Source organism: Juglans regia, chromosome 3 (assembly GCF_001411555.2).
Source record: "Juglans regia cultivar Chandler chromosome 3, Walnut 2.0, whole genome shotgun sequence".
Classification (NCBI taxonomy): Eukaryota; Viridiplantae; Streptophyta; class Magnoliopsida; order Fagales; family Juglandaceae; genus Juglans; species Juglans regia.
Genome location: NC_049903.1, coordinates 6898814 through 6921596, shown reverse-complemented (window position 1 = coordinate 6921596; position 22783 = coordinate 6898814). Strand labels below are relative to the sequence as shown.

Below are 22783 nucleotides of genomic sequence, written 5' to 3'. Positions count from 1 at the left end.
AGTTTGTGGAATAGACAAAACCTGGCAGTTTTCCAACATAAACAAGTTGCTCCAGATATTGCTGGACAAAGTGGATTGCATCTGTGCTTCAAAGCTTTCATCAAGAGAAAGATGTCTAGGATGGCAACAACCACCACTTGATAGTGTTTTTTTTTTTTTTTTTTTTAGAAATAGACTTCATTTCATTCAATGAAACTGAAGTTACAGCTATGACTTATCGATACAGGAAAAACTCGGGCTACAAGTCAAATTACGCATTTGCTCTAGGGCACCCCCGCACACAAATTCTTTTATGAAGGACGTTGTCTTAACTTCTATAAAACGTTTTGTAAAAATAGAACTAAACGATCCCTCTTCTAAAGAAGAGAAGCACTAGCACTCTCTGTCCTCCCAAAAGAGGAACGAGACTCTACTTCTATGGACATCAAGTCCAATAGCCTATTTCTTTTTATTATTAACTAAAAACAAACTAAAACTGCAAAAACATAAAAACAAAAAGTAACACATAAAAAAAAATACATAAACACATAAAAAAACTGCAAGTGGGAGCTTAGAGCTTCATCACTTCTTCCCCCCCCCCCCCTTCTTCCGGCTTTTTATTTTTTTTCTTTCTTCTTCCACTTTCGTTCCTTCTATGTAAGTTACCCCATTTCTACTTTCTCCTTTGTCCGTGCCCCCATCCCTGCGACTACCACCCACCATGATCATCAGCTTCACGAGCTCATACGGCACGAGCACCCAGCTCTCGCACGGGCACCAGCTTCCACTACACAGGCGGCCAACCCCTTCCACCTACGCACGACCACTGGCCATAACCATCGCCACCATCCCTCTTGCCCAACTTTTGCCCTATACTGCCGTTCCAAGCGACTCTTTACCTAACGTTTCGGGTCAAAAGAGAAAAGATGAAAAGAGAGGTCACCTGAAAGTGTAGTGTAGAAGAGGCTATGCTAAAACATAAATCTCAAAAATGTTGAAAAGGAACAGAGACTGTGCTAAGACTAGGATCACCAAAAATTGTTAACCTTTATTAGACTTGAAAATAAAGATTAAAAAAAAATATACCAAAACAAAACAAAATACAAACTGAAAATATAGACGAGGAAAGTGAAGGGCCAAAGCTCCCACCCCCCTCAAGCTAGTTTCAAATTGGAAGAGTTTTTTCAGAAAAAAGAGTTTTTTTAGAAAAATGTGGATGGAGCATTGTTTTCTGCGTCTAATATATTAGGTGTGGGTGCTGTTTTACGCAATGTTCTGTTTTAATGGCTGTTAATAATGTGGTACAAAGAGTGTGTTATGTTTTGACTATTGAAGCTCTTGCTACTTTAATAGTCGAGACAGACTCAAATTATTTTTGAAATGTTAATGCTGAAGAGGAGGTTCTGTCTGAACAGAGGGCTATACTTGCTAATATTAGGAGTTTGACTATGGATTTTCAAGCTATTGAATTCTGCCACTCCCGAAGCAAATTCTGTAGTTATAAACGAAATAAGATGGTTATTAAGTTAAATAAAATATTATTAAAATATATTTTTTTAATATTAATTTTATTTTAAAATTTGAAAATTTTAAATTATTTATTTTATTTTATATAAAAATTTAAAATGTGATGATTAAATAAGATAACAATAATTATAAAAATAAATATGCTTGCAGATTAATAAAGTTTGTTTCAGTTAAATAAATAAATAACTCTTTTCTGGGAGCTCCCCACTCCCACTCCCACTCCCACTCCAAGTGCAGGCGCTTTGGAGCACTGATCCCGCGGAATGGCAGTCAGCTTGTTTTTTGTTTTGTTTTTGTTTTTTTTTTTAACAAAACAAAAAAAGAAAATACGAAAGAAGAAAAAGAGGCTGTGAATTGTCTCAGTTTCACCATTTCCGCCTCCCCCTCCGTATTTGGTGAATTCGCTTTCAAGAGTTTTCCCATATATATGCATTTACAAATTACAAGGGCTCTTATTGTACACAAACTAGAAAAATCTATCTTTTTTCCTTCATAGCCGGCCATCGATGGATCCAGAGGAGGTCATAGAGCTCTTTGATTTTTACTGGTTTGGCCTCAAAATCTTCAAGAAACAACTCTCAAATGTACAGAATTCGTCCGACTTCGAAGCAAACACAGCTCATCAAATTCAAGAAAACCCGCGAAAACCAGAGATTTCTCGCGTCCCAACCCTCCATAGAAGGTCCCTGAGTGACCAATTGAGCTCTAAAGCAAGCTTCAATTACGGCTCTATGTCACCAGATACAGTCCTTCTCTCACCAAAGCTCCGTACCATCCTTTCTGGAAAAGAAATCACGGAACCGGAGAAAATTAATCCAACAGATCTTCAAGTATCGTCCAAGAAGAAGGTCACATGTAGTAGAAAGAAGAGAAGCGAAACCAAGAGCCTGTCTACCCTTGAGTTTGCAGAGCTAAAAGGGTTTATGGATCTGGGTTTTGTTTTCTCAGAAGAAGATAGGAATTCAATCTTAGCTTCAGTCGTTCCTGGGTTGCGAAGATTTGGGAAGGAAGATGAGGAAGAAGATGGTACTGATGAATCTGCAACTTCAAGGCCTTATCTTTCTGAAGCTTGGGAGGTTCTAGAGAGAAGAAAGTCACAGAACCCATTGATGATTTGGAAAATTCCTCCCTTGAGCGATGACATTGACATGAAAAATAATCTGAAATGGTGGGCTCACACAGTTGCTTCCACTGTTAGATGAGGAAAATCTGTTAGCAATGGAAGAAGGAGAAGGGTGCGCCTCTTCAACAAGCACCGTTTCGAATTCACTTTCAAGTAGAGTTTTCCATCCTTTTATATGAAAATATATCCACTCGGGTCATTATAAATTTGAACTGCGCATCCTTAATTTATGCTATCTAAAATCTAGGATTTCCAATTTGAACCAACATCTAGAAAAAGTAAGAGTTCATATGAGTATGTCGCCAGCAAAACCCAACAGATTTCAGAACCAGAGAGAGAATTCACTGATATAAAAACTGTTTTCTTGTTTCTATACAAATTTACGAGATTAGTGATTTACATCCATACATCTCATCCTCTCCCCGAAAACTCTCGACTCCCCTGCCAGATCTGTCCTCAGTCCAGATCGATCCTACTCGGTCTCCCCCGAGTCACCCACTACTCCCGACTTCCGGCTCCAATTTCAGCTCATTTCGCCACGCCTCAGCCCTGGCCCCAACAGTTCAAGTACATGACCCGCCTGAGAGACTCGTCGGCCTGTCTCTTCCTTTCTTCGATGTCCGAATTTCCCAAAAACTCGTATAGATCCGATCCGTCCAAGCAGGATAGTGGCCGTAGATCCGAGGAATCGTTGTTGCCGAAGAACTTCCTTCTACCGAGTTGAAAGGAATTAACGCCGGATTTCAATTTACGCCCCTGATCCGCGTGGCCTTGCACCACTGCGACGCTCGCCGCCATCCAAACACGGTTCAGATAGTTCATTCTTTTTTGTTTGTTTTTTCGGTTTACTCTGGAATTTGTTGTTCGGTGAATGGGTGGTTTTGCCGTAAGGTGGATAAGTGGGGGAAGAAGAGGGGAATTTATAGGGGAGGAGGAGAGAGAAGAAAGGATTGGGAAAACCAGAAGTAGTTTTTAAATGCTTGCTAAGGCTGCTCTCAGCTAAATTGAGTTGAATCTAATTTTAAATTAAATTTAATATTTATTATTATTATTATTATTTAAAAATTTAAAAATTTTAAAAAATTAAATTATTTAAAATATTTTATATTAAAATTTAAAAAATTATAATAATAAATTAAAATTGATAAAGATTTAAGAAACAAACCAAGCCCCGTCCAAACGCTGCTACTTTTGGCGAGATGGTCGAGGTTTTTGGACTTTTGCAACCACCCTGAAATATTGCTATTTTCCTAATTTTCAAAAGTGATAAAGTTAGATTTTCTTTTAGAAAGAAAAATTAACAGAAGAATAAGGTTTGTAAGTTATTTTATAAAAAAATTAAAAACATTTTAATATTTATTAAATATTTAATACTATTGAAGAAATTAACTAAAAAATCTTTAGATCATAATTCCTCATTATTTTATTAATTAACCTCAGACTTTCTAGATAGTAGTTTTTATTTAAAGAGTAATATAAAATAAATGTTTAGATTCGTAAGTCATCTCAACTCATCTCAACTCATCTCACTACTATTCATTACTATTCAACAATTTTAACTCACAAATCTCACTATTATTCACAATTCATCTCATTACTATTCACAATTTATTTTAACTCATCTCAACTCATTTCAAGTCATTTTCGAATCCAAACGTCCCTAAAGTATTCATGTCCTGCTTACATTTTATTATTATTTACTTTTTAAAATATGAAATTAAAAAATCAATAAATAATATTACATCATCGTAATTAGATAAAAGTTGGTCTTTTAAAAAAAAAAAATCAAATTCTCGAATTTTATTTATGCTAGCTTTTGTTTGTTTTCTTGTTTTGTTTATTTTCGAGTGTCACGTGAGCTAACATTTATTTATTGATAAAAGAAATAAAAGGGAACAGGTGGCGTGCTTATCCTAAAGCACGGTCATGTCATCTTCGTCCACCCAATTGGAAGCCAGCTACTCTCCCCTATCGCTTTAGAGTGGGTCCCACTGTACCCTCGTCCAGAAATATTTTATTCCATCACTGTCTCGGTGCCTCTCACTTTCCCCGTGGTTTTTCTTGGTACCTTCTTCTCAGGGGTAACATTGTCCTTTTGCATTGGATGGGTCCTTGATTGGACGGATGTATGGATGATGGGTTTGGACATGATACGAAGGTCTATGAAAAAGACACGGGTGCAGGTGAGGACCTATCCACTGGCGTTCCTAAGGTCGTCCGGATGGGTTCCATCAGGCTAGGGGATGGGTATCACGTGGGTTAGTGATGAGTTTTACAATTTATTAGTTTTTTGTTTATTTTTTATTTATTTATTTTAAATTTTTCATAGAGTTTATTTGTTAATATTAATAAATAATTTATAAATAATAATAAATTATTTGTATATAGTAATAACAGGTCCATATTAATGCGGCTCTCGTGCTTTATTTTTAATATCCGAATCCTATGATTTACGTCATTTTATTAATTTCTTAAATTAAATATTTTGAAATAAACAATTTTTTTTATTTTTTTAATTATTTTATTTTAAGATGAATATTCTTGATTTTAAAATATGATTTATTAAAATAAATCAATTGTATTATTTTTAAGACTTTAAAATATTTTTCTTTAAATCCTTTAAATTTATTCATTTAAAAAATAATATAATTATTCTCTACTATTAAATTGATAGATAAAAAATATCATTATTGAGGTGGATAGATTTCCATAATCTATCTCTCTAGTTTATGAGAAAAGATTTGATTAAAATAAAAAGTTCATCTCAACCTTTGAACCCTTAGGCTTCCAAAATAAACAATTAATTTTTTTTCTTTTCTTAGACCCGTAAGCTTCCTGAAAAAGCTATTAAATTCTTTTTCTTTTTAAAAAGCACATCGTACATGTTAATTAAGGTTTCGTTTGGTTACTTAATTCTTCTCAACTCATTTTAACTCATCATTATAATTTTTTTAAATTTCAATACAAAATATAATAAATAATTCAATTTTTTTAATTTTAAAATAATAATAATATTAAAAAATAATATTCTAATAATATTTTATCATCTCAACTCAACTTAACTCAACTCACTTCAATATCCAAACACAACCTAATTATATGGAGATTGCAGACTACGTCAAGTGAGTTTTGGTTTTGAGTATTTTATGTTTATCTATTTCATTTTGTATATATTAATGTTGTATTTACATGTACTTCATGTTGTAGTGAGCATTATGAGAAGATCAATGCAAAAAGTTGAAGTGAGGCATCCCTTGAGTGGTTCAAGGGATGTGTACGCTACTAGTTTAAATGATTTCTACTCTTATTGACGTATGTGAATTAACTAGCTTGTTCATATTAATTTTAAATACCTTCTCTATACTTCAATCCAACAGATGAAAAAAAGGTGTATGTTGTGTCCTAACGATGTATCGGATGAAATTTACTCATTAGCGTGTGGTTCTAGCCCTTGAATTTTGTTATACTCAGGTTGTATAAATAATTAAACAATGTTCTATACAAACGATTATGAACTAAATCGTCGCACCCAATGTTGTGGCATGGTAGTTAATAGGGGATACGATGCAAATGTGTGCTAAAAGATATATTGTAGTTGTGCTACATGGATTGTCTTCATGTATACCTCTTAAAATGTTATTTGTGGGACATTAGTGATCAAAAGAGACTATATGTAGATGCACATCATACCAACATTAACATATATTGTATATGGAACAAGGTAGACCCATTCATGTTGGCATCCCAAACACAACAAGTATTTTATCTCCATGATGCTAGATAGGGAAGTGATTGGAAAGTTGTGCAAAACATTGTTGGCAAGAACATGTATGATGTCTTGCCTACATAAGCATGTGACCCCAACAATAAAGAACCATATTAGGCTTATCAAGAGAACGAGTCTTAAAAACTATATCCAATTGTTGAAACCATAGGAATTGACTACATTTCATTATGTTGAAGTTAATGTGTCAGCCATTCTAGAATTTCTACGACCTATAGATCCCATTGATTTTATTAATGACGAAGATAGTGATGAAAATTAGGAGGATGAGGAAGAAAACTTGCTCATAGAAAATGATAGTGATAGTGATAGTGATAGTAATAGATTTGCTCTTGGTTTGACTGTTTCTTGTTGAGTTGGATGTTATTGTCCTTTTGGTAAGTTTTTTGGGGTTGGTTTGTTTGTTCGCATGAAGTACCATCATTTCTATTGCTTGCGCTTGCTTTTCAGTCTTAAGACAATGGTCTCTCTCTTCTATAAAGTGAAGCAAAGCGCATGGCGTTGAAGTGAAGAAAGCTCAATAAACAAACATGAACACGATGTAGGGCATAACATAAATGAGGCAGCTGATCATTTCATAAAACATATATGCTTGAGTTTTTTTTATGCTTTTTTTTGGGTGACTCACAAACCGACCCAGTAGTGATTGATGACAGAATGGGTCAAACAAATCAAAGTCATTGGGTTTGGTAGTTCTCTATTGACTTCTCTCTTTACCCCTTTAGATATGTTTCTAAATGGATGTGAACCTCCTGATGGGCAGGGGTTGGCCTCACCCTCATGAGATCTCAACCCTTTGTCTTGATCATTGTAACGAGGGTGTCACCTAGGGCATAAGAGGCATGATGACTTGACGTCATCCTCACCTTCCTCCGACTTATCACCGACAGTCTGTTCAGAGTTTCAAACTCAACGGTGGCTACTAAATGCGAGGGTATTGCTCGATGTGGGACTTTAACCCAACACCCTCCTATGGCACCAACTGACAACAACTACTGCTTGTGCGGGAAAACTCCAAAATTAGTGTTTCAAAAAGCTTACCTTATATTAAATATAAATTTTAGAAAGGGGCACCCCTACTATGCCCCTCAACTACAAACTAGCGCACAACGACTTTTCAGCCGTTCTTGCTTACTGCTTGTAGGCTATCTCTTTCGCATTTTCGTCCTGTCTCCATTCTCATTCACTTCTTCCTTCACACAGACACTTGATCTGCACCTTGTTATGTTGCCTTTTGTCGTCCTTCGCTTTAGCTGTGTTTTTCGGATAGCCAAGAAGGAAACATTTGCTCTTAAGATTTGCCCATGGAAGGAATTGATTTGAGTAAAACTAGCTTCTTTACTCCACATATGGCAAGGATATTGCATGGATTTTTGATGTCGTTCTTGTGATCTTTGACTTTGCCATCTCTAAAACCCAAAACACACAAACCGTCACGCACAAACACAGATGTGAGTGCCAACCTATTCTTTGTCGTCGTTCAAAGACTATTTGGTTTTGTAAGATTTTATATAGTGAGGAAAACTTTTTTTTTTAAGTTCTATATTCTATTTGGTTTTGATACCTAACATTTGCTCCTTTATAAAAAAAGGTGCGGTCTTTTACCACTTTTATTTCATCTTTCATGAACCGTATGATTAAAAAATCCTTTAATCTGTATTGAAAAATATTTAGTTTGTGTTTGTTTGTTGGTTTCTAGAACAAAAACAAAAGATAAATATGAGGTAAGATGAATGAAATAGTGGATGAGATTGGAGGATGTGATTAATAAAACCTTGATTTAAATATTGAATTAAGTAAGCATATAGTCATGGACAAGTCTTCAATTTGCATTTATGCTAAATGTCAATTAAATTAAGTTGCATTGTAGTAAATTAATACATTTACACTCCACTGAAATTAACTTAAGTTGTAATATTGGTATGACAGACTTTACAGAGCACTTTATTAAGAGTGCAGTATAATGGTCCATAATTCTCGACTGGAAAATAATTACAGTCAGAGAATAACTAAGTGAACCATGAAAGCTATAAAGAAAATGATCTATAACTAGAAAATAATCCTAGACAATGCCTTGAGCATTGCTTGCATGGTGCTGTTCCAGCAAAGCATAGTGTGCGTCGGTCTTGCGATCCAAGTGCAATTGGAAATAAAAAACTTTTCTCGTCAGTTACTATTTAAGATTTTACACTCTATATCTTATAAATATAAGATGTGAAATTAAATAATAACTATAAATAATAAATCAATTACTATTTTTCATTGGACATAACCAAGCAACACCTATAACTTAGATCACACTCAAGTATTCTGGTAGCTCCCACTCCGCATCAAATGGGTCGCCCGACCCAATTCGCTCTTATATCTCGCAATCTAGGCGTTTCACATTTTAAATTTCTTTTAATAGATTTTTTATTTTTTGTATGCGATTCTCGATTATTAGCGTTGATGTGACTTATGGATTACAAATGTTGCAATAATAAAAAGAAAAAAACTCACGATTATCAAAGTTGAAAACATGACTTAAAAATTAAGATGACGATCAATAAATTTAATACGAATACGATGTGAAATTATCCTTAAGGTTTGATGTTAATAGATTCGGATTAAAACGGGTAGACTTGTTAAAACATAATTTATAAACGGGTCAATAACGGGTTAACCTGCATAAAACAAAATCAATCCGTTTTGACTTGTTTAAAATTTATTTCAAAATTAAAATTTTATTATTTTTAAATTGTAATATTGAAATTTCTCATTATGTTTATATTTTTATTGTTGAGATTATAATTTTAGATCTATGCTCATATTTGTTACAATATGGTTTGTAATATTAATTTTATTATATGTTAAAATTTGAAAAATATTGATATATATTTTTTAAGTTATTGTCGTTATTAATAAATATAGATTTTAATTTTTATGTGATATTATATTAATCAGGTCAAATAAGTTATGTATTTTAGTTCAACCCATTTATATTGAACAAACAAGTTTAAATGAGTCGTATCGTGTTAACATATTTCTAATTAATTCTTAAACGGGTCAAAACAAGTGACATGACACGACCCTACCCATTATCTAAATGAGTTGGGTTAGAGTTTGAAAATTTGACACATTTAACTTAACGAGTTGGGTTTTAGTTGACCTATATAATTGAATGTTCATGACTCCAAAAATATTATAATTGTCGGACATCATTTTAATAATATTATTAAAATGATTCCAGTTATTTAAAATATTATGAGATTTAAATTATGTTTAAAACTCTAATTAAATTAAATGATTTTATTCTTTTAAAGATATTAAGTAAGATTTCATCATTTTATTAATAATCAAGGAATATTATTTTATAAACTAAAATTTAGTTTAAATAATATTTTACCTTAATTCCTCTTGATATTTTTAATTAAGTTAATGTTTACGCATTTTCAAATCAGTGTTTTAATCTTCTATTGTTAGATCGTTTTGAGGATTCCATGATAAAGGGATCAAGATTAAAACCCAGACCCCCTCTTCCTTCTCCCTCACTTTTCCCTTCCCTCTCTTTCTCTCCTCTCTCTCCCCTTATGTTGTACGCTGCACGTCCCCTCTCCCTAGCAGATTCTTCCTCTGCCTAGCCCAGCGTCGCCTGGCCTCACTGCCACCACCACAGGTGTCCTATCACGCCGGCGAGCTCCCATCGGCAAACCCAGCTCCCAGCTTGTAACCGTTCTCCCCCACGCACGCACGCAGCCTCTCACGCATGGTTTCACCTTGCACAACCCCTTTCCACCGCCGTACGCGGCCAACCAAGCCACTGCACCGCCACCAACGGCCTCCCCTCTCGCCGGTGAACCCTTTCCATGGAACCCAAGCCACGGCATCCTCCCTCTCCCCCTCCGTCGCACGCACGCACCCAACCCATAAATGGGTTTCGCACGGCTTCAATGCCACCAACAACCCTAGTGTCGCCGTATGCGGCTACCCAGGCCACCGAGCACCACCACAAGCTCCCCCTTCCCTCCCTCTTCCTCCTCCCCCTGACCCGAGGACCATAGCCTCTCTCTCACGCACGGGCTCCCTCCCTCAAAGCACGGGTTCTCCCCTTCCCACCGCCGTATGCCGCCACCCGTGGCTACTCAGGCCGCCGCACCATCACCGGAGCTTCCTCTGGTCACCATTAGCCTACCCCAGCCACCCATAGCTCTGATCTACTCCTCTTGCACGTCCCCTCTCTCTCACACTCTCACGGGTCATTCCTCCACTCCAAGCTAGATCCGCCGCCTCCAGCCACCGTGGCACCACCCCGACGCCACCACCACCTCGCCAAGGTCCTTCCAAGCCCCTCCATGCTCGGCCCCTTTCAAGAACTGCCACTTTACATGGTGGACAGCCACTATGCATGGCTAACCGCCACTGTACATGGCTAGATATGCCGAGTTCCTCCCCTTACCGCCACCAGGCCACCATGAGCCCTTCCAAGACCATACTTAGCTATCAAAATGCCCAAACAGCTCCCAAACAGCCACTGTACGTGGGTTAGCTGCCACGTACGACCCTTCCAATGTCATCAACCGTGATGGTCAGCGATCAACGCACGGGTCAACCCCGTTGATAGTATAACTCTCTATCCCTCGTTATTTATGCTAGATGTTGATTAGTTGATTAGATGTAAACTGTGCTGTTAGTATTGTAGAGTTCTTTGTATTATGATGTGTTGTGTATGTGAAGTATTGGGCATAGTTGGGAAGTGTGGTTGTGAAGTACGTGTTGTGGTGATGATGTGACGTTGTGTGGATTGGGAAGAGTACACGTGGAGTGTACTCTGTGTGGCATAGAGTAATGTGAAGGGAGTACATGTGAAGTGTACTCCATGTGGTGTAGTGATATTAGTATTAGTAATATTCATATTAATATATTAATATATATCATAGATTCATAGTTTATTATATAGTGCCGTTTCTAGATCCTAAGTTCCCCCCTCTCCCCATTTCGTCTTCTCGGTGGCCTTTTGAGGTGTGTTGTAGCTATGCAAACACCGTCCCTCGAATCCCCATCGCCTATTGATCTCTTACATTCTCAATCTAGATTAATCATTGTCCATCGAAGATTCGAAGTTGGTAGTTACCCAAACCCATGTCCCTGTTCTTTAATCAAATCTTTGTGTTGGTAATATTGATTTTTTCTATAGTTATTTCCAGATTTGGCTCTTGATAGTGCTTCTTCCAGATCTTGGTTCACCACAGTAACCTCCTAGACTGCCCCTGTTGTATACTGATTTATACGGTCAAATGATTGGATTTTAATTTGTTGATTGGTAATTTGGGTTTATTTTGCTGATTATGTTTGGAGAATCCGTTATCCAAAAATATGTAATTTTTTATGTTGTTTTTGTGGTGATTTCATCCATAACTTTCTCATTTTTCAAATCCACCCGTATTTTTTATATACTTTTCTTTTAGTGGCACAGAAGGAAACACCATTTAATCTTTTCAAAGTTCAGACTTTTGAACATTTGCTGTGTAGATTAGGCACTGAAGTATTTTTGTGCATTATCCATATTGTATGTAAATAAGCATGCATATATGAGTTGCCTGGTTTGCCTGGAATTGATATTCCTTTTGTTAAAAATGTGTTTGGGATGAACATATTATGTTGATGATTTTGTTAATTTTGTTGGTTTTGTGTTATAACGTATAAATATGGTTCTGTTGATGATTTGGAAATTTAAGTATGCTGCTGTATTTGTTAGTTGTGCACGTGTAAAGACTGAAAGTTTTCAAATTTTAAGAGTATTGACTGTAAGCTTGTTGTGATGTTTAAAATTGGCCAATATGTACGCAAGAGTACCTTTCAATCATGTGTGTTGGTGATATGCTCTGTGTAGTGGGTTTATGATATGCGTTTGTTATATTATTTCTTTTATATGAATCTATCTTTTATTTATATTATTAATGTTATTAGTTTTAATAAATTAAACACTATAATAGTAATAGTATGATACGATAGTATTAGTAATTATACTATAAGATATAGTAATAGACTAATAGTATGTTATAGTATTAGTAATATTCATATATATTAATATATATCATAGATTCATAGTATATTATACGGTGTCGTTTCTAGATCCCAAGTCCACCGCTCTCCCCATTTTGTCCTGTCGGTGGCCTTTTGAGTTGTGCTGCAGCTGTGTAAACGCCGTCCCTTGAATCCCCATCGCCTATTGATTAATCACTACCCATCGAAGATTCGAAGTCGGTAAGTTACCGAAACCCATGTCTCTGTTCTTTAATCAAATCTTTGAGGTAATATTGATTTTTTCTATGGTTATTTCCAGATTTGGCTCTTGATAGTGCTTCTTCCAATTCTTGGTTCACCACAGTAAGCTCACAGACTGCCTTTGTCGTGTACTGATTTATACGGTCAAATGATTGGAATTTAATTTGCTGATTAGTAATTTGGGTTTATTCTACGAGCAGATCATGGTTCACCACAGTAAGCTCCTAGACTGCCCATGTCGTGTATTGATTTATACGGTCAAATGATTGAAATTTAATTTGCTGATTGGTAATTTGGGTTTATTTTGCTGATTATGTTTAAGGAATCTATTACCCAAAAATATGTAATTTTTTATGTTGTTTTAGTGATGTTTTCATCCATAACTTTCTCATTTTTCAAATCCACCTGTATTTTTTATATACTTTTCTTTAAGTGGCACAAAAGGAAACACCATTTGATCTTCTCGAATTTCAAACTTTTGAACATTTGCTGTGTAGATTAGGCACTGAAGTATTTTCGTGCATTATCCATATTGTATGTAAATAAGCTTGCAGATATGAGTTGCTTGGTTTGCCTAGAATTGATATTCCTTTTGTTAAAAAATGTGTCTGGGATGAACATATTATGTTGATGCAACTGTTAATTTTGATGGTTTTGTGTTATAACTTATAAAGATGGTTCTGTTGATGATTTGAAAATTTAAGTATGCTGCTGCATTTGTTAGTTATGCACGTGTAAAGATTGAAAGTTTTCAAGTTTTAAGAATACTGCTAGTACCCGTAATATATATTCCAATGCTTGTTGTGATGTTTAAAATTAGCTAGTAAGTACGCAGGATTTCAATCATGAGTGTTGGTGATATGATCTGTGTAGTGGGTTTATGATATGTGTTTGTTATATTATTTCTTTTATGTGAATCTATCTTTTATTTATATTATTAATGTTATTAGTTTTAATAATAATCATGTGAGTTTTGGTATAGAAGTGAGAATGAGTGGGTGAGGAAATGGGGAGCAAGCTGGGTTTTGTTGGGCGGGTTGAAAATGGAGCAGAGTAAGTTGGTGTCTGGAAGGCTGGAATTTGATTTATTATTGGTAAGGAATAAAAATAATTAATTATTATGCATGAGAGAATACATATTTTTGTATACATACATATATATGTATACTTATCCATATCTAATCTTATAAACATTTTTTTATTGATCTCGTGTATTATTTTAGGACCCAAATTCCATTTCTGGAGTCAGAAACCATTAGTCTAATGCCAAAAACGCAGTCAAGCATTTCCTATGCTCCTTTATGTTTTCTTTACTAATATTTTGTTTCAGGCACAATTTGAAAGTTGGAACATTTGGAAGTTTGTAACATTTACTTACTTTATTTTGGTTCATTTGTTGCGGTTTAGAAGTTTGTAATTTGGAAGTTCGTAATTTAATTTTTTTTTTTTGAATGCATGTTAGTACTTGTTTTTAGTTAGTTGTATTTTTTATTGGAATCAAAAGTGAATTATTTAGTTTAGATTGTAATTTTTGAAACAATTGAAATTTGAAAGCCCAATTTTTTTTTTTAAAAAAAAAGGCCAAATATGATGTTAAAAAAGAAAAACAAAAAAAGTCCAAAATCCAATTCTGATCCGACTCCGCTCCGACAAGTTGGAGTCGGAGTTAGAGTCGGAGGTTGGCCATACCGACTCTGAATTGGTTGGTGCTCAGCCTTACATGTTCTTTTTGTTTCCATGCCCTTTTTGTTTTCATTTTTATATTTTTTCCTTGTTGCTCGTATTGTGTTGACTGGGAAACTATATGGAACTCAAACCATAATTTGAAATTGTAAGTGCTGCAATCCAGATCGCATAGTTGTTGCTAGTTTCAACTATTTTTGTTTGTGTATTTCTATTGTCATTGATCAAATGTTACGAGTCACAATTTAACCAAGTATTTTGCTTCAACTTTCTGCGTTATACCTTCTTTGTAGGAGTAGTGGATTTCAAGTAGCAACAACTCATTGACCCTGCACAAAGAGACTTTGGTTATGGAGTGCACCCTTGAAGAGAATTGCTCGAGATGGAATTGAGTATAATCTCTTACTGTTAGATAGTGAATGAATAGATGCTTATGATCAAACGGTCAGCTTTCATTACTTCACACTCACTGGTTTATGATAATTTTATTTCTTGTTCCAATTTTATGGTACAGAGACAAATAATGATTATTTTGCTTGATGTTGTTGCTTTTAACTTATTGTGAGATATTTTTTGTTAATTTGAATGACTCTGCAGTTCTATATTACTACATATCTATTTTTTCTAGTAGTTATGTAGTAATATTAAACTGCGTAACTATTTCTTACTGCATTGCTTTAGTTGTCTTTTTTTTTTTCCCCTATAAAATCTTTAATCACTTATAAGAAAAAAAACATACATGAGTATAGCTTAGTTGCATTCTTTTCTTCATTCCATAGGTTTAGAATTGCCATGGGTGTATGCAAGAGAGAACACCTAGCCCATAATATATATATATATATATATATATATTAACAAGATTTATAGCCACTACAAAAAATCAGGTCTTTTCCAGCGATTTTAAAATCGTTGCAACATAAATCGCTGCAAATAGCTGTTATTTCCGGCGATTTTCAAGTCGCCGCTCAATTTCCTCTGTGAAGTTGCGAAATGGCGGAAAATAATTTTGGCTTGACTTTTTGCAGCGACTTTTCCATCTATAGTGGCAACTTTTTTCGCCGCAATATATAATTTTACACTGTAGCGTGTTAATTTTTCGTCGAAATGGAAAAATCGCTATTATTAATGGATTTTGCGGCGAAAATTGTCGCCGTAACAAAATATGCTTCATTTAAAACTTATTAGCGGCGAATAAAATTCGCCGGAAAAAGCACATAAAATTTAAATGCCGCTGGTTAGGTTTTTCCCTCATTAATTTGTTTCCCTCGCCGAACTCTCCCCGCCCCCTGCCCCCCTCTCCCCAAATTCTTCTCCTTCAAGCCTCCGCCACGCACAGCCGTCACCGACGACCCCACCACGCCACCGCCACCTCACCTCGACAGCCAACCCTTCCTTTTCCCTCAGCCCCCGCACCGATCTCTTGGCTTTTCCCCAAATCTAGCCTCACCTCTCTCTCTTGGATTTCTCTATATCGCCGCCGCTGGGGGTGCCGTTCGCCACCACCCACATCTCGGCGCCGTCCACAGTCCTCCTTCGGAGCCCCCTTCTCCTCCACGCCTAGCCGAGCAGCCCGAGGCCCTCCCTCTCTCCCTTGCTCTGTTCGCAACCCACGACCACCAGCTCTCCTCAGCGCCGACGTGCTCCTCCCGAGCCACCACTCCACTCCAAGCTACCACCACGACCACCCCTGGTATGGGTTTTCAATTTAATCTTCAAGTTAATCATGATAATGTGCTTCGACCCTGAAAAGTTAAGCGTGAAACATGAATAGTACTATATATATATATATATGTAGATTCTCATGACCATGATCAGTCAAAGTGAATTATAAGCTTTATTGTCTGGATTTGAGGCCATATATAGGTGATTGATCAAAAACTGAGGTTCAGTAGCTCATAGAATAAATATATATATATATATATATATTTGATCTTCTTTAATTTGTGCATATATTTCTGGGATGCAATTAACAGATTGAGCTGAATTAATCAAAATCATACATTTATTTAATTGAGCATCCACATGATTTCTTTTCTTTTTGTTTCATCTTGATCTACATGAGTTATTTGAGGGAGAAGGAATATAAATATATATAGGAGGAAAATGTCTTCATTATTTGATGTGTAGTTTTTTCATTTTTTTTATTTTGTATGTTATTTGCTTATATGTTGTGGGTTTGCATGTTGGGAGTTTGGGTTGTGATCTCACTGTTTCGATTTGTTTCATCAAATTGAAAGAGTGAGATCAAAGTTTAAATTTGCTAGAAAAGATATATCAATTTAATTTTTTTGGTTTGCATTTCATTGCTAATTTGCTTTAGATTGATGACAAATTCGAAGCAAATTTGGACTGTTTCAACTGTACGTACTACATATAAATTTCTTAAGTTGCTGATTTTTTAATTTTGATTCATTATGTTAGAACACAATATTTTTTAGGTTTGGGCTATTTAGTTTGAGGTTTGTGTTTGTGGATTTTGTCATTTCTGTATAAATCTTTACTATTGTTTGTTAAATTAAATTTTATATTTCATTTTAGTAATATCTGGTTATTTATATAACCACAACTGCCATGTGTTTAAAAAACAATCAATGAATGAAACATATAAAATTAAACACTTCAGGAAACCCGAAGTATGATCCTCACCTTGATTTGTCATAATATCGATGGTTTTAAAGTCATAATACTGATGGCATTGCCTTTGCTTGTGCTGGACAGCTGGTCTGATTATATTTGATCTATGTTTTTTACATGACAGAGTGCAATGTTAGAATCTGTTCAAGTTTTACATTGAACTGATTATCTGATATTATTGTTAATCATGCTTAATGTTCTCATGTTATCACTGGATATCTGCTAGCTGGATCTTTTATTGGACCTGGAGGATTTAACTTTGTTAGTGAAATGGTCCAAGTATGTTGCTTTTTCCTTTGAAAACTTTTAGTGCCTTTTATCTTTAATTACCTCTAAACTCTTGAATATGATTGTTTGTTTACTTTAATGTCATACTTCACTGTTTTACCGAAGTAATCCCCTTATATGATAGGTACTTATAAAAAAAAAAAAAATGTGCCATGATAGGTAACGAATGATATCGAATGAGTGTAATGATTCGATTGACATATCTGGTTAGAGTATGGTTATCATAATGCTCTGGTTTCTCTGTTGGTCTATACATTTGGGAGATAAAGGGCTCATTATTTGCACTTGTATAATTTGCTTTTTGGATTTGATTGTTTGATTCAAACTATTTTGAACTTTTGACGTTAGGTCTTGCTAAACTGTTTTTTCCCCTGCCCATGTGATGTAGCAAAGATAAGCTTGTATCAGGACAAACTAGAGAGGTTCATAGACTTGAGTAAAGGTACATTTGTTTCTTTGAAATTTTGACATTTGTTGTAAATTTCTCATCTTAAAATGTCATCGTGAATGGTGCTGCAAGTACAAGGGCACTCCTAATCTTACTATGAAGATTTTACTTTATTTTAAGATGAAAGTGGCTGGGCTGGGTCATTTAATATGCAGAGCATACTATCATATGCTCAAATTTGATTTTTTTTAGAATCTCATTTTCTAATGACAATATTCTTGTGTTGGCTGTAGTTTATTTTCCTCTTAACTGATTGCATGATTTTCAATTTTTTCTTCCAGCACCACTTCGACCCTCTACTACCTTGAATTATCAGGCTGCAACACGTTTTATTGAGCATTCTTTCCCTGACCTGACCCCAGGTAAATTGTTCTTTTCTAATTTTTATGTTCATGAATCTTTAACCATTTTTAGCTCTTTGCATTGAGGGATTGCTCATTTTTTGTACACCAGAAGCTAAGTATGAGAAATATTAAAGTTCACCTCCATGTTATACTGACATCTGTGTTGGGGTTGGTGCATGTTTCATTTGATTTCCTGTTGGCATGCATGTATTCTTTGATTTATTGGTTCCTTTGATTTTAAATTTCTATCTGACGTTATTTTCATTTCTGGATTACAGTAGGCGATATTGGCATATCTTAAATAGCCACTTACCTTGTATTAAGTTCCTGATCATACACACTCATACCTACTTAGAAATATCTATACAACATGAGATTCATGAAGGCTGTAGATTAAGGACTTCGGTTCTAAGATCATATACCCTAGTTGCTTATAAATAGGATATTGTTGCCAGTAGCTTCCATGAAGTTGCTAAAATTGCAGCCTTGAAGACTGAAGTTTACATTCTGCATCACATAAGATTTCTGTCCATTCCAAGAATTATATATGACTAGTTGGCTCTTACTCACAAAATTAGTAATTGGCATATTACAAGTATGATAATAAAGAAGATACTGATACACGATTTGAGTAAGACATTCTTTTGCAGCTATTTATCTTTGAGGGTATCAGAGAGTGAGTTTTACAGAGAATCTTCAATGGTCAAGACTCAAAACATGAGCTGTTGATTGTGAAGAGGCTGACATTTCAGAAACTATCCTAACATGACTAGTTATATCTTTAATTATCAAAATTATTATTTGAAAATATAAAGGATATGATGCAAAAAGGACATACACAATTACTAATTGTGTATCCCTTCGTTTGACCCTCCATTCTTCTAGTCTTGCTGTTGTAGATTGTAGATAGTTCTTCAAGAAAGCAAAAAGGAGTCAGAAATATACAACTAGTTTATCAAAACTCACAATAATGTTGTAGATTGTAGATAGTTCTCCCATGCAGTTAACTATGAATTATGAACCGGTGGGCCTTCATACTGAACCTATTTACAAGATGAAGGCGGATCAGGAGATAGCATGTAAACAAAAACATGGAGGTAGATGAAGTATTATTTTACACACTAATCATCATCACAATCTAATCTCACTATCAGTATTCATTTATTTATTTATTTATTAATTTCCTCAAGCAAATTAAACTGAGTCATATATATATATATATATATATATATATATATAGTTTAATCTAAATGGTTGAAAATATGTTTTCCATGATTGTTTACGCGTTAAAAATAATAATAATAATAATTTGCATTAATCTTTCTACATTAATGACTCGACATATTTAGTAGATCGAACTCATGTTCATTTCATTCATGTATAAATATTATGTTCTGTTTCTCTCTCTTCTCTCATTTTAATCATTTCTATCATATATATATACCTCTAGCTTATTATATATGTTTACGCTCTATTGTCGGCCGTCCGAAATCAACTTAAAACCCGCCAAGCCTGCTGCAATATGCCTCTAATTTGCCTTGCTTTTCCACTAAGATGGATAATATATATGAAACATTATTTGTATGGCCGGCCTGTACTGCATGCATGGAATTCACACAATATTGTTTGCATTTTAATCCACATAATTTTCAAAAAAATCTTGCTAATTATTATCTCTTACAAAATTTGAATTGATACACTCCAGCTGAAATGAAAAAGATTAAAAAAGGGTCAATTGTTGAGAAGAAACATAGTTTTGTTAATGTGGTCTGATGATAGTATATATACAGACTATCATATGTCAGATATTGGTGTTTCTGAGATAAAAACTACCTCTTTAGCTTTGTGTAATAGTGCATTTAGAGAATTCCTCTTTTCCCAAAGGTAGTTGTGCCTTTCCTATCCCCTCATTTAGTGTTGTTTTTTTAAATTTATATGGGGTAGAGTTGGAGAGAAAGCTGAGTTGAACACAATTAGAAGCCTGTGGAAAGTCTTCAATTATTTTGTGTTGGCTGTTGGTTCTGATTGTAAGTGTAACACTAATTTGCTTTCGAGTCTCACGCACTTCTTTCCTGCAGGAGTATTACTCTATTGCCCATTGTATGGCTGGTGGTTGTGCAAGCATTGCTACTTCATTTATTTTTACTCCTAGCGAGCGTATAAAACAACAGATGCAAGTTGGTTCACACTATCAGAACTGCTGGTATAACTATAAGATCCTGGTGTTATCTTTATTAATAGTACATCCTTTTATGCTTACTATGCATTGATTTTGATGTTGTCTTTAATCTCGAATTCATTCAACTGAGGGATTGGTTTGTTTCAACCATTGGTAAAATATTGTATTTTACTTTGCTGATGCATTTATTCAGATTTGCATTAAAATCCAACATGTTTTGTTTACAGATGCTTCTGGCTCCCGGCAATGCTTTATTCCAAAAAAAAAGGAGAGTTGGCTTTGGTAGTTTGCTATTTCCATGTTACTCATTGTTCTGTTTTTGCAGGAATGCATTGCTTGGAATTATTGGAAAGGGTGGTTTACGTTCATTGTATGCTGGGTGGGGAGCAGTACTCTGCAGGAATGTTCCTCACTCAATAATCAAGGTCAGTCTAGTTTTTGATTGTAGACACAGGTCTACAATATTAGGATGACATTTTTTGAGAGAGAATTGTCATTTAAAATATTAGGATGACATATCCATGAGCTTATTTGATTTATTCTGCTGCTTGTCCCTTGAACTGGTCTCTCATTCTCATGATTATTACCTTAATATGCTTAGTATAGTCTTAGTATAGTTACTATAGATCTTTGGATCTTTTTTGTGTAAAAAGAATATTAGGGCAATCCATAGTGTAAGGTAAAATTGTGAAGCCTGCAAAACTTGGATGTGTATAATATTTTCTCTATACTGTTTTGTGCATTTTTTTTTTAATTTTCTGAAACATCTTTTCCGGCGATTTTTACTCGCCGGAAATAGTTTTTGTCGTAGCAGAAATATATTTTCGGCGACATAAAATCGCCACAAATAATTTTTTGCGGCGGAAATTACACGCTGCAAAATACTTCATAACGGCGATTATTTTAAATCGCTGAGAAAAATAATAATTTATTGCGGCGATTTATTAAGTTTTTGTGACGATAAATATCGCCGGAAATAGTAGTTCTCAGCGATTTCAAAGGTAAACTGGAGGGCTATTTCTGTCGATTGTTTTAACATTTCCGGCAGATGAAAATCGCCGGAAATAGTAGTCTTTGTGACGATTTTTGCGTATCGCCGAAATTGATCAAAAATGGCTTTAGGATAGCGGCGAACCTGCAGCGATTTATAAATCGCCGAAATTGATCAAATGCAGCGATTTCTAAAGGTATTTGTGACGATTTTGACCGCTGGAAAAGGCTAGATTTCTTGTAGTGAGCCTAATAAATTCTCAATAGATTTTTTTAAAACATTTTTTTTATAAACAGATTTTTTAATGATAAATTGCCTCTTTTTAATATCGGAACCGGTAAAACCGGAAGTACAGTTTAGAAGAGTAACCGGTGAGGGATCGATTTTTGAAAATGTAAAATCAGTGTTATCAGTTCGGTTCCAAAATTTGTTCCAAATCGGAGCAAACCAGACAGATTACACCCCTAACAATACCTATCTTGATGAAGATAACCTAGTGGATGAGGTAGTTATTTTTATTAAAAATGTAGAAAATTTGAGAAAAGAAAATGGTGGCAAAGTCTGGAATTTGAAGATCATGAAATAACTTTTGAGACAATTACTTTGTTGATTTTTTTGGAGTTGAAGATTTTTTTAGAGTTGAAGATTTTTTTATAATTCTCCTTTACAATTTTTTTATTTATTTAAAATGTAGAAAATAAACTTAATTTTAGAATATAAGATGCTCAATATTATTTTATCTAATTGAACATTCAAAAAATCGAGATAAGAAAATATATATTATGAAATTGTAAAATAGGTCATATTAATTTTGCCGGGAATCTATTTTCCCGAGGGGATAGGGATCGGCGGCGGTTGTTGTGTTTGGAAAGACACAAGAAGATCAGCATGCAACGTCAAGACTCGATCTCATGCATTATTAGTTCAATAGTACGAAAGGTAACTAGAAATTACTAGTTCAGTTAGCTTTGAAAATTAAACATGACAAAATTCACACAGAGAGACAGAAATCAAGAGCAAAAATCTGGCCGAAAATTTTGACATTTGAAAAGCCATCCCATCCATGGCACTAGCAATAATAAAAGTCGCAGCCACCTCAGACATGGGTGTTAATTTTTTGAGTGGGGCTGCACTGTCTCTCCATTCTTATCTTTGGCTTACTGTCTAGTGTTTTTTTTTTTTTTTTAATATATTTTAATATTTTTAAAAAATAAAAAATATATATCAATATACTTAAAATTACTTTTTTAATTATTAAATAAAAAAAAAAATTTTGACCAGCAACTAAATAAAATGATCAAAATGAGAGGATAAATTAATTTTATTCAAATTTTTTTGGATGGTCAGAATATTTTATATTTCACGCTTTGGTGTGACAAATCTCAAATTCGAATTAATCCGGCCTGCATTGCTGATCTTTCTTTCACATGGTAGATATGAATGATAAAACACATATTTAGGCTGTATTTAGTCGTAAGATTTAATTGAGTTCAGTCTAATTTTAAACTGAGTCTAACATTCAAACATTCAATTTTTAAA

General features: G+C 34.6%; 1 protein-coding gene and 1 long non-coding RNA gene across 2 annotated transcripts; both read left to right on the top strand.

Annotated features, from left to right (window-relative positions):
* The first annotated feature begins 2012 nt into the window (after positions 1–2012).
* On the top strand, positions 2013–2708 carry LOC108979784. Its single transcript, XM_018950546.2, has one exon. It carries the CDS (start codon positions 2013–2015, stop codon positions 2706–2708), a length of 696 nt encoding a protein of 231 aa, XP_018806091.2.
* Positions 2709–17673: 14965 nt separating this feature from the next.
* LOC108984733 lies at positions 17674–18198 on the top strand. The gene is made up of 3 exons (XR_004801038.1): positions 17674–17724; positions 18012–18092; positions 18184–18198. It is a non-coding gene; the product is annotated as an uncharacterized LOC108984733 (long non-coding RNA).
* The last annotated feature ends 4585 nt before the right edge of the window (positions 18199–22783 follow it).